The 13202-nt window shown below is 45.3% G+C and overlaps 1 protein-coding gene across 3 annotated transcripts in view; it reads right to left on the minus strand.

Moving 5' to 3' along the window:
* ADAMTSL3 (ADAMTS like 3) overlaps positions 1 to 13202 on the minus strand; it is a 281389-nt gene that overhangs the window by 33377 nt on the left and 234810 nt on the right. For all 3 annotated transcript variants that reach the window (XM_083475290.1, XM_083475291.1, XM_083475292.1), the window contains 3 exons: positions 6535 to 7618; positions 5358 to 5485; positions 3966 to 4094 (listed from right to left, as the gene is read on the minus strand). In XM_083475290.1, coding sequence (XP_083331416.1) covers positions 3966 to 4094; positions 5358 to 5485; positions 6535 to 7618 — 1341 coding nt within the window. The remainder of the gene's footprint in view (positions 1 to 3965; positions 4095 to 5357; positions 5486 to 6534; positions 7619 to 13202) is intronic.

Here is a 13202-nt window from a genome sequence, read left to right on the forward strand (position 1 = left end):
AACTCCCAACCACTACAGGTTTGTACGCACACTTGCTGACTTTGATTAAGCACGACACACAGCGCTGGCCTATCCCAACAGTTGGCAACTAGTCATTTTCTGTGTGCTTGTGTGATGTTTGAGGATGAGGGGAGACAGGCCAAGTCCTTTGCTCAGGTCCCCAGGGCTCTATCTAGGTTCCAAGGCCTACCCCTACTACGCCTCCATCACTTCCTGGTTGCCCTGGTAACAGAGGCAGCCTTTGGCAATCTCCTGTTTGGAGAATGGGATAGGGGTGGGAATCAATGAAGTCCTGCCTGGTTAACGGCCGGCTCACTTAGGCCCCATGTATCAATGGCTGCTAAACCTGATGCATATGTTCTATCTCCGCTGTCAGAGGCAGTAAGTTTCTGAATAATGACAGGAGGGGAGAGTGTTATTGCGCCTAGGCCCAGCTTACAGTATGTGGTTGATCACTGGGGGTCTGGCTGGTCACTGTGAAAACAGGATGCTCAGTGATACAGACCAGATTGGCTTCCTCATCCATATGCAGTGGTACCTCAGGCTACATACGCTTCAGGTTACATACACTTCAGGTTGCAGACTCCGCTAACCCAGAAATACCGTATTTTTTGCTCTATAACACTCACTTTTTCCCTCCTAAAAAGTAAGGGGAAATGTGTGTGCGTCTTATGGAGCGAATGCAGGCTGCACAACTATCCCAGAAGCCAGAACAGGAAGAGGGGTCGCTGCTTTCGCTGCGCAGCAAACCCTCTTGCTGTTCTGGCTTCTGAGATTCAGAATTTTTTTTTTCTTGTTTTCCTCCTCCAAAAACTAGGTGCGTCTTATGGTCTGGTGCGTCTTATAAAGCGAAAAATACCTCAGGCTAAGAACTTTGCTTCAGGGTGAGAACAGAAATCGTGCTCCGGCGGCGCTGGTGCAGCGGGAGGGCCCATTAGCTAAATTGGTGCTTCAGGTTAAGAACAGTTTCAGGTTAAGAACAGACCTCCGGAACAAATTAAGTACTTAACCCGAGGTACCACTGTACCCTCCAAAATAGGGGCATCCTATTCCATCATCACCATCATCAACACCATCTTATTATTATTATTATTATTATTATTATTATTATTATTATTATTATTATTATCCTGCTCATCTGTCTGGTTTGCCCCAGCCAGTCTGGGCAGCATCCAGCATATATAAATACACAATAAAGCATTAAACATTAAATAACCGCCCTATACAGATGTCTTCTAAAGGCTGTATAGTTACTTATTTCCTTGGCTCTCCACAGGCCCTCTTCATAGTGGAAGTCTTATTCCAGCTGGGAGGGGAGGGAGGGGTCCGCCTTGGGTGTCAGGTCAGAAAACCTGAGTCTTGTGCGGAAGGGGAGACAAGCAGGGGTCTCAAGTCTCCAGCCTCATGATTTGATTTGGGGTCTCTCTTGGGGTTCAGTGTTTGAACAGGGGAAGGAAGAAGGCATGTATTTCTCCCGTCACATAACAGATGGATGAACACTTTGAGGGCCATGTGTATTTTGCTGTCTGCTTCTATGGCATTTTTGCATTTTAAATCTTTGGAGGCTCTTTTCAGGCTCTTTGGGAAAAGCAGTTAATAAATGTAATTAATCATAGTAAGGATGATGATACAGTGGTACCTCGGGTTACATACGCTTCAGGTTACATACGCTTCAGCTTACGGACTCCGCTAACCCAGAAATAGTGCTTCAGGTTAAGAACTTTGCTTCAGGATGAGAACAGAAATCGTGCTCCGGCGGCGCGGCAGCCCCATTAGCTAAAGTGGTGCTTCAGGTTAAGAACAGTTTCAGGTTAAGAATGGACCTCCAGAATGAATTAAGTACAGTGGTACCTCGCAAGACGAATGCCTCGCAAGACGAAAAACGCGCAAGACGAAAGTTTTCCGTTTTTTGAGTCGTTCCGCAAGACAAATTTCCCTATGGGCTTGCTTCGCAAGACGAAACGTCTTGCGAGTTCTTGCGAGTTTGTTTCCTTTTTCTTAAAGCCGCTAAGCCGTTAATAGCCGCTAAGCCGCTAATAGCCGTGCTTCGCAAAACGAAAAAACCGCAAGACGAAGAGACTCGCAGAACGGTTTAATTTCGTCTTGCGAGGCACCACTGTACTTAACCGAAGGTACCACCGTATACAAATAAATACCGTACATGCTGCCATACATGCTCTGGCTGTTGCAGCTCCTCACAGGGGAGGGGCGCACTGAGGGGAAACTAATTCAAGACCCTGGAAATGTAGCTGAGGAAGAAATCACCCAAGGGTGCAAGGTGGGAGCCCTGGGGTGTGTATTTTAGGGTTGAGTGAAAAATGATCTCCCAGAATTCCTCATCCTATTTGTGGGTGGTGAAATTGGGGGTGGGGGAGTATTCTCCTGAATATTTGGGATGGGGGCAGGATGGTAATTCTGTTTGAATTTGGACGGTGACAAAAAAGGAACCTCAGAAAATTCATCAGAAAACTCGCTGGGAAAGTTGCTGGCTCATGTAACACCCAGAATGGGATTTAGAAAGGTCAAATAACCAAGGTCCTTGGTCCAAGGAGCATCTTTAGAAACTGGGCATGTGGTGGGGGCACGAATCTTCAGGATGTCTCCCTCTTTCCCATGACTTTACCTTCTGCGCAACCAGCGGCACTTTATGCAACAAGTCTGGAAAACCGGAAAGGTCCAGAAAGTCAGTCAATCCATCTGAACCGCTTTCAACACAAGAACAGAAGAATGGCTGCTCTCTGGCTGCTGGCTGCTCCAACTGACTGGGCTTTCAGCTTTCAAGAAACTCACCTGGCCTCCTAGGAAACAAAACATTCCCTAGGATTCCACAGCTGCTTGTGAGGTCAGAGCCTGGCCAAGGACTGGAGCCAATGGGCTCTGGGCTCCAGGAACACTCTCTCTGCCAGGCCCATGGCACCTAGGCAACTTCAGGCAGCTGCCAAGCGTCTAGCCCACCCCTGCATTGACCCCCAAGCAGAAGGCTCAGGCAGCTGGATCTAGGCTCCGAGTTCCCCCAACCCTTCCAACTTTGCACCCCTCTGGAGAATTGAAGGGAATAAGGCAGGCCATGACTGTGGTCCAATATCTGGCACCTCCTTTAAACCCACCTGTTTGCCCAGGAGTTGGTTGGCTCGTGGTCCATCATTTGGTCATGGTGTATCATATGTTCCAGTGGGCTGAATGTTCTTTTAACCCCCCCCCCCTTCATTGTACAGTGGTACCTCAGGTTACAGACGCTTCAGGTTACAGACTCCACTAACCCAGAAATAGTACCTCGAGTTAAGAACTTTGCTTCAGGACAAGAAAAGAAATTGTGCTTATTTGTGGGTGCGGCTTATATTCAGACCAATTCGGTAATAAGCCTAATACTTTTTGTCTCCTTACTTGCATCTTGTTGGCTAGAAACCACAGGCATATTCTGCAACCGGGAGTCCTTGCAGAACTCTCAAGATAGTTATAAGAATGGGCAGTATCCATTATTGCAGTTCGTTGCCATCTGGACAAACCAGAGCCTCAAAAAGCATGAATGGGGTGGGGTGGGGGGACACTGTGCAGACAGAGGAGGAGAGCTGGGAAGCTGAGTTCCTGAGAAACAAAACAGCTGGCTGTGAAGCCAATACGTTTTAAGATCTTCTGCAGCTCTAGGGGCTGTTAAACAACGTGGTTAGCCACAGATTGTCTTATGGAAACAAGTTTGTGTGTGTGTGTGAGAGAGAGAGTTAGTCTGAGAGAGAGACAGAGAGAGATTTTAGTGGATGGGATTGGAAAGGAACAGGGTGCATAAGGGAGACATGCCTAATAAAAATACATGCTCCACGATTAATGTTCTGTTGCTTTTTACTAGTAACCTATTTCCCCTTTTCTTTAAAATACTCTCCAAGACTTCAGATGAACTTTTCAGCACAGCATTATGGGGAGGGAAAGAAGGTGGTGGTAGTAGTTTTGGTGCTTATTTTTCTCCTTACCTTTTACTGGACATTGCAATGTAACGCTCGCTCCTGTTCTTGCCAGAATTGTACCTCCAACAGTTGCAGAAAAGTTCCGAAGCTCAAAATTTGTGATGTTTGTTACAGAAAACTGTATGGTGGGAGCCTCTGCAAGAGACAGAATAGGGTGAGGGGAGTGAGAAGAAACAATCATTAACTAGTCTGAGAATTCAGACTCTTAAGTCACACTCAGGTGTGACCAAGAAACAATGTAATAAGGGAGGGGCTATGCAGATGGGAGCTCTACACTGGTGGGAGTTGGGGACGCAGGTGGCGAGGGGACACGGGTGGCGCTGTGGTCTAAACCACAGAGCCTAGGGCTTGCTGATTGGAAGGTCGGCAGTTCGAATCCCCGCGACAGGGTGAGCTCCCCTTGTACAGTCCCTGCTCCTGTCCACCTAGCAGTGCGAAAGCACGTCAAGTGAAAGTAGATAAATAGATACCGCTCCGGCGGGAAGGTAAACGGTGTTTCCATGCGCTGCTCTGGTTTCGCCAGAAGTGGCTTAGTCATGCTGGCCACATGACCCGGAAGCTGTCTGCAGACAAATGCCGGCTCCCTCGGCCTATAGAGTGAGATGAGCATGCAACCCCAGAGTCGTCTGCGACTGGACCTAACAGTCAGGGGTATCTTTACCTTTACCTTTATGCAGATGGGAGCTCTACACTGGTGGGAGTTGCCCATGTCTTACTTTGCTCTTCCTCATTACTACCATTTCTTCATTACCCCTTACCTGTTAGTCTTAGTCCCCTTCAGTTACCTCTCTCAGCAGTCATGTTTACCTATCCAAGTAAACTCCACTTACCTGTTCTGGCCCCTGTGAGCTAGTTTTTTAAATCATTCAATTTATGTATCATTTCACATGGCCAGAGGAGTTCCAAAACAATTAACAGGGACAATAACATGCAAATATGCTGTGGAAACACATTAAAATAAAAGAAATATATGGAAAGTTGAAAAATGTTTCTATATATTCTAAATGCTTTGAAATGTTTTGAGTTGGATTTTAAAATGCTTTGAAACACTTTAAGCATGTTTTGTTTGTTTTAAATTGAATTGTTTTTAACCTTCTGATGTTCGTTGTCCAGGGCTTTGTTGGAAGGAGGGGCAGGATATATATGGCAGGATATATATATATCACCAACAACATTAAAAATGCCCATATAAATCACCAAAAATCAATGACCAAAAAGTCAGACCATTAGTTCTGTTCAAATGTCCAAGAGAATAAAAACATCTTCAACCGGCCTTTTGCAGGAAATAAAAACAAATAAAACAAATAAATACATGTTGTTTGGGAGGGGAAACAGAAAAAGAAATGGGACAATTGTTCATGGTAAAGAAAGTGGGAAAGCAATTAAATTAAATGCTACCTGAATAAAACAGAGCAGAAGATTCTGTGTCAGAACCAAAGTCATTCTCCACCATGCAGCGATACACACCCATTTCTTTCCTGGTGGGGTTCAAAATTTGGATTTTCCCACTGTCTTCCAAAACAACTCTGCAGAAGGTTTAAGGAATAGACGAGATTTAACTAGAGACGAGCAAAATTCATTTCGTTCAACACTGGTCTGCTTTGCATTTCACACTAAGCCAAACTCCCAGGTCATTCTGCTGCTGCACCCAAGGTGTATCCTATAGTTTATACCTAGCTCATGGTTTGCCCAGGTCATTAGAAGGGGCATCAGAGAATTCCAACAAACATTCATATTGCTGAGGTTCACTTATTTCTCCTAGCATCAAAATGGAAATCAATCCAATTGTGGTTGTTTTCTGTCCACAATCAATATGAATTTGATCACGGGGTGGGATAATGTAACGACAATGTAACTTATGTTGTTAGTTGCATGTGAGTTATGTAATTTTGCTGCAGCAGGCAGTGAGATGAGCGACATAGTTCTGGGTGGAAGATGAACTGCGGCAGAATAGAAGCAGCACTGCATGGGATAAAGGCACGGCAGAATGAAAAACGATGCCTCTTTACATCCTTAAGTCATTGAAGAACAACAGTGGGGCAAGTCTGCATTGTGGGCTTCTCATAGGCATCTAGTTGCCTACTGTGGGAAACAGGATGCTGAGCTAAGTAGGCCTTTGGCATGATCCAGAAAGTATGAAACAGACCAGTATCAAGCTCAAGGAGAACACATGCTTTGTCTTCTGTGTGCATCCTGTTCCCCTACAGTCAAATCTTCCTGGGCTTCTCTTTTCTAACTCTACATCAGCCAAAAAGCACCAACTAGGTATGCATTTCTTCACAATTCTGAGGTTCATGAATATCATACACTGTTGAGTAAACAACAGGTCAAATTAATCTCCCATTCCCACTATCTTTAGTCGTGTGCCATTAACAGGGCTGGGTTTGAAGTGGACTCTAATTTTGAAAATGTCGATGGCTACCTTTGATGCCCAAAATGAATGCTAATGCAGTAAAATGAGTAAGGAGGAGGGATTTTCACAGCTGATTCCTTTTTTATATTGTAATTATTTGACAGTGATATCACATGACTCACTGAGAACAACCACAAAAAGCATGGATTCCCTTTTACTTACTTCTCAAAGGACTTTAACTCCATTCCATCTTTCGTCCATGTATACTTAGGGTTGCTAACACCAACAGTTTCACAAAGCAAATGTACAATGCGGGTGTCCTTTGTCAAAAAGACCGTACTCCCAATATGTACAGTTTCTGTTCTGTTCCAAAGAATCTTAGGCCCTTCTTTGCGCCTCACAATAACTGGAGTTTTTTGGCTCATCGTCGATGCATTGCCTTGGGGTTTTGTGCTGAGATTATCAGGCACGTCTGCAGATTTGCCAGGTTTCCTGGAAGGCGACGTTTTGCCTTGAGGCTCCTTCTGCATATCAGAAGCAGAATGCGGTGGTTTGGACAACTCGGCAATCAACTGGAAGACGAGCTGGGAAGCCAGTTCATCATTGACCTCTCCAGCCTCGACAAGGTGACTCAAATTCTTTATCAGCTCCTCGAAATGTACTGTATCCATACTGTAGGCACCGGGGAGAACCACCGCCTCCAGCCGCTTATTTTTGAATTCACGAGAGCCACGCTCTTGCGCTGAATTTCTCGTGCGAGTTTCCAGGTGTCGCAGAAAAGGCTGGTCGTTCACCTGCCCATCGCCCAGATACTGCTCGCTCTTCTGGCTCCACAGTTGCCACATCTGACTCATTTTGTGCCACTTCGCTCCAAAGCTGTTGGCCTCGTTGCGCTCTGTGCTGCTGCTCTCACCGGTGTGCTTACCAAAAGCGGGCGGTTCTATCAGCTTGTTGTCTGTGCCGATGAGCTTAAGGACAAACGTCTCCTGTGCTGAGCCTGCAATACACTTGTACACCCCAATATCCGAAGCCTCAAGACTGTTGACCTTGAGCGATCCCGATTTAGTGACACCAAGTCGCTTAGAGATCTGGAGGTGCTGCCCGTCTTTCTCCCATTGGATAAGCGACTTTTGGAACCTCCGGACGGGGCACTTAATGACAACAGATGTTTTCGGAAGCAGGTAAGCTCGGCTTCCGATGGTAAAATTTATGCGCTTCTCTTGCCTCGTTTGTATGTAGACTCTGTGGATGCTGAGGATCTGTGGTCCAAGGGAAGCATATTTCCCAAAAAGTTTAGGTTTCATCTCTGAAATGATAAAATCATAGTGGGGGTGGGTGGAGGCAGGGTGACACATTTGACCAGTTTCTTTCCCATCAATGTTTGTTTCATTTCTGCAAACCTCATTTACCCAGAAGTGCTTTCAGTCATTCTTTGTCTGAACAGAATATTGAACTTGGTAGATTTGATATCCTAATCCCCAGCAAACTTACCGTATTTTCCCGTGTATAAGACGAGGTTTCCCACCAAATTCTTAAAGTTTAAAATTGGGGGGAGTCTTATACACGGAATGTTGCAATTAAATACAGTGGTACCTTGAGTTACAGATGCTTCAGGTTACAGACTCCGCTAACCCAGAAATAGTACCTCGGGTTAAGAACTTTGCTTCAGGATGAGAACAGAAATCGTGCTCCAGCGGTGCAGCAGCAGCAGGCCCCATTAGCTAAAGAGGAGCTTCAGGTTAAGAACGGACCTCCAGAACAAATTAAGTACTTAACCCGAGGTACCACTATACAAATAAATACCGTACATGCTGCCATACATGCTCTGGCTGTTGCAGCTCCTCACAGGGGAGGGGCGCGCTGAGGGGCCTCCAGAGTCTGCCTGCCCCCTCCCACTCAGCTGCCCGACAGAATGCAGTTCACTCCCCTGGATGTTTGAGAGTGGAGCAGGAAAAAAAATTATTTGACTTCTACAGTTCTCGGCCTTCGGGGACATGCTCTCGTTCACACTCTCCCTCATGCTCAGCTGCCTGGCTCCGCTGCCACTCCAGTTGGCCGAGGGGATCGAAGTCATCTCCCCCCTCCATGCCTTGCCCAGCAGAGAAACTGAGGCCTTGCACCCCTCCTGGGCAACGGCACGCCACCCGCCCGCAACTCCCGAGCCTCCCCCGATCTCCTGCCCTCTTCCCCCTTCGTTTTGACAGATCGGGGGAGGCAGCGAACCATATGTTTCCACCCATCACCCGTCCCTAGAAAAACGTGAGGGGTGGGAAGACAGTTCTTCTAGCTGTAGGGTGGCTGAGTGGGAGGGGGCAGTCAGACTATGGAGGCCCCGCGGTGCGCCCCTCCCCTCCCTGCAAGGAGCTCAGTGATGGCACCCAGGGCAGGCTGACAGGAGCAGCCGCCATTACACAGCTTGCCTCGCTGTTTGACGTTTGAAATATTTATTTCTTAATTTTGGGCTCAAAAAATAGGGGTCGCCTTATACACGGGGGCGTCTTATAGATGGAAAAATACGGTACTTAGAATCAAGTCTCACTAATTTCCATGGGACTTACTTCTAAGTGAGAATTGCAGCATAAGACTCAAATATCAGTTCACATCTGGACTATCTGAAGATCTTAGTATATTCATCTGTGATTTGGGTAAAAAACAGTAACATGTGTAGAAAGCTAGCTTTCTTCATACAGGGAGTTTTAAAACAGCAGCAACAGCATGGAAGCACATTAGGAAACACTGTGCCCCCACATGCCTTCTGAATTGAGAATTTCCTCTTTCCCCTCTATTTCATAAAGCCATCAGTGTGTTCTGTGACATCAGCAGCTATTAAATACTTGCCTTCATCTCAGACCTATTTGCATGCTCAGCAACCAACACAACTCAGACCAAGTTTTCCATCCTTAACAGACTTGGAAATAAAGGACCTAATATGAACATGGGCATGCAGTGATGAGTAATAACCAGCACAGTTACCTGCCAGAAATGAAAGTGGGGGACAGTTCAGAATGTGGGAAGAAAGAGATGAAAATGAGCACTCTAACAGAGAGACAGAGTGGGAAGCAAGGAGCCAAAGCATGCAAAGGTAGGCAAAGCATTCTGGGAAAGGAAACTGGGACTGACTTTCCCTCATCCACTCATCTGCTATATACTTTATTGCCACATTTCCACATGCATTCCCACTATTGACTGGGAATCTCTCTAGTGCATTAATGTCTTGGCTGGTCAGTTATGGCCAATGAGGACAACAGCTGATTTAAGACCTGTGTATTCATCAAGCCGCAGTCAGCTGTTTCATTTCTGCACAAGAAATAAATTGCCTCGGGTTCTGAGTTTACTGAAAGACGTGCACTTTATCATAATAACGATGCAGTTCAAAATATTTGTCTCAATGGAAATGCTCCAGCATTTAAATTGTCCCCATTTCCATTTCCAAAAGTCCAGAATGCATGGAGAGCAAGTGTGACTTAAAAATTAAAACATGTTTTAGCTGTCCTGGGCTTGCTCCAAACTATTCCAACCAAGTATCAATGCGATACATAGCTATGAATATGCACGAAAGCATCTAAACGGCAAAGCTGCTCGGTCATTCTCCTCCCACCCTTCATCCCTTGATTTTAAAGAAAGACGGGGCTGGATTTCTTCTCTTTGGCAAAGCAGGGCCATGTCAGTCGGTAGGTCTACTGCATTTGCACAGGTGGCTTGTATGAGAGAAAGAAAAACACATTCCAGTTGGGAAGCAGAAGGACAGGTATTAGGTCTACGTTCTGTGTTGGCAGGTGCGTTGTAACGCCCCATAAAACAACCACTTCTCAACATCTTTGGAAGAGGCTGTGCTTTGCTCCTCGCTGCCATCAGAGGTGCGGTTGGCAGTGATGGGGAACACAGAAAATCTCAGTTGTAACTCCAGAGTTGTAGAACAAGGTAGCTTGACACCAGATAAGCACCGTGTTTTTCGCTCTATAAGACGCACCAGACGATAAGACTTTTTGGAGGAGGAAAACAAGAAAAAAAATATTCTGAATCTCAGAAGCCAGAACAAGAAGAGGGATCGCTGCGCAGCGAAAGCAGCGATCCCTCTTGCTGTTCTGGCTTCTGGGATAGCTGCGCAGCCTGTATTCGCTCCATGAGACACACACACATTTCCCTTTACTTTTAAGGAGGGAAAAAGTGAGTCTTATAGAGCAAAAAATGCGGTAGTTTTGTCCAGCTCACCCTGCAGAACTTCCATGGGCTCAGGCAAAAAGGCCTTTTCTCCATCAGAGTGTATTTTCTCTCTTTTTTCCAGTTATATTTCATTAAATTTTAAAAAAAATCACCTATACATTCCAATACACAATATTTTTTCTTTTGTTTTGTCAACTTCCCACCCTGTTTTCCCGGGTGTTTTTTAATTGCTCCCCCTTGCTATACCCTATCTTCTCTGCCTTAAAACCACAATACACAATACCTCTAATTTCTTCTGTGGCTCATAGTTTAAATTCTGCTCATCATACTATAATACCTCATAGTTTAAATTCTGCTCATCATACTATAATACCTCTGTAAATAGTCTGAAGAAGCCTTCCATTCTTCCACAAAACAATCACCATTAAGTTCTCTTATTTTAGGTGTTAACTTTGCCAATTCCACAAAGTGCATTTTTTCCCTTTAAAGTGGAAGAAGCGCAGCAACTGTGCTCTGTATAGGGACAGGCAAACAGATCAATTCCGGTTCCCCATTTTCTAATCTTAAATTTAGTTCTCCATATTCACACATCAGCTTGCAATTATTTTTTTTAAAAAGATGTCCTTGTGAAAATTCACCGGCATTTTAGCACAGATTTCCCCTAATATACATATCTTTGTAAAGCAGCCCCCCCCCTAATATAACACATTTTTGTATTTTACTTTTGTTAATGCATAATATCTCCTCTACCCTAGTGTATGCCTCACTGTATATATTACTTGGCTGGATAAGTGCATTGCCAAGATTTGGAGAAGTGCAAATTCTGAGTGTTTCATTGTTCAGTGTAAGGTTTGCGAATTGGATATGCTGGCCTTTAAATTTGAACTGAATCCATTTCTCCCCCTTTTCCTAACTCTGGATCAAGACCAGACACTTTGGAGCTTTTTTGTTTTGTTTTTAATGCCCCTAATATAACAGTGGGACGCGGGTGGCGCTGTGGGCTAAACCACAGAGCCTAGGACTTGCCGATCAGAAGGTCAGCGGTTCGAATCCCCGTGACGGAGTGAGCTCCCGTTGCTCGGTCCCTGCTCCTGCCAACCTAGCAGTTCGAAAGCACGTCAAAGTGCAAGTAGATAAATAGGTACCGCTCTGGCGGGAAGGTAAATGGCGTTTTTATGTGCTGCTTTGGTTCGCCAGAAGCGGCTTAGTCATGCTGGCCACATGACCCGGAAGCTGTACGCCGGCTCCCTCGGCCAATAAAACGAGATGAGCGCCGCAACCCCAGAGTCGGTCACGACTGGACCTAATGGTCAGGGGTCCCTGTACCTTTACCTTTAATATAACTGTGATATGAGACTTATTGTTCCCTCTGGCTCATCATTATCTAGTCGCAGCACCTCTCTAGGGTTTCAGAGAAGGTTCTCTCCAAGCCCTACCTGGAGACGCCAGGGATCGAACCTGGGACTTCCTGCATGCCAGGCACATGCTCTTCCACTGAGCTATGGCCTTTCCTTTCCCCTAGAGGTCCTTGTGTCCACTAAGCTACAGGCATTTTGACAGGCTGTTAAGACTGTTTTACTCCACCAGGCCTTTGGCCTTGATTGGTTGGTTGTCCGCTCTTCAGGGTGTTTTTTAAGAAAAGCCACAACACATGACTGAGCGATTTCCATCTGGTTTTGCTCGTTCTTATTCTATTTTATTGTTTTAGTACTGTCCTTTTACCTGTTTTTAACTTTGCGAGCCACTCTGAAAGCTGACAGTCAGGAAAAATATACGCAAATCAATACGCAAATCACTGGGGTTTTGCAGCGGAATGAATTAATACAGTACAATGGCATGTAGCAATGATGTCATGGGACAGATCCTTGGCACACCAAATCAGTAATTCTGCTGAATTTTACAGAGCTATAACTCAGGACTGGTCTGACTAGGTAAGCAACTCAATTGGTTTTTAAGACTGGTTTTAAAAGACGTTGTTATTTTTATTTAAATACCCCAGCCCTTGGCCAAAGAGCTCAAGGTGCGATTTGTCCTTCATCCTTACAAACAGGCTATCGTAAAAAATATTTTCTCTGTGCCATCTGCACTACAACATTTAAAGCAGCATCGTACCACTTGAAACAGCTGTGGCTGCACCCCAAAGCATTCTGAGGACTGTAGTTTGTTAAGATTGCTGAAATTTGTTATGAGACCCCTCTTCCCCAACGCAGAGTTACAATTCTCAGAGTGGTTTAACAACCAATCCCTCTTCCCAGGGAACTCTGGAAATTGTAGCACCAGGCTGCATCCGTTGGTTCACTGCCCACTAGCACAAGGACGAGTTAGCTTTAATATTCCACCACAGGGGAATCCAACATAGCACAACAAGATCTAGCAGGATATCATAGTGCAGATTGAGCAATCTATTGTACAACAAAGTCACCAGCAGTGTGAGATAGGTAGCCGTGTTGGTCTGCCATAGTCAAAATAAAAAATTCCTTCCAGTAGCACCTTAAAGACCAACTAAGTTAGTTCTTGGTATGAGCTTTCATGTGCATGCACACTTCTTCAGATACACTGAATCATCAGATACACTGGCTCATCTCAGCTATCTGCCAATCTCCCATTCCCACCACCCTTCTGAGTAATACCCCTCCCCACCTTCTCACTATATAGAAGGGTCTGGCAACTTCTGTTTCAGTGTATCTGAAGAAGTGTGCATGCACAAGAAAGCTCATACCAAGAAC

This window comes from Podarcis liolepis (genome assembly GCF_965112155.1).
Source record: "Podarcis liolepis genome assembly, chromosome: 14".
Lineage (NCBI taxonomy): Eukaryota > Metazoa > Chordata > Lepidosauria > Squamata > Lacertidae > Podarcis > Podarcis liolepis.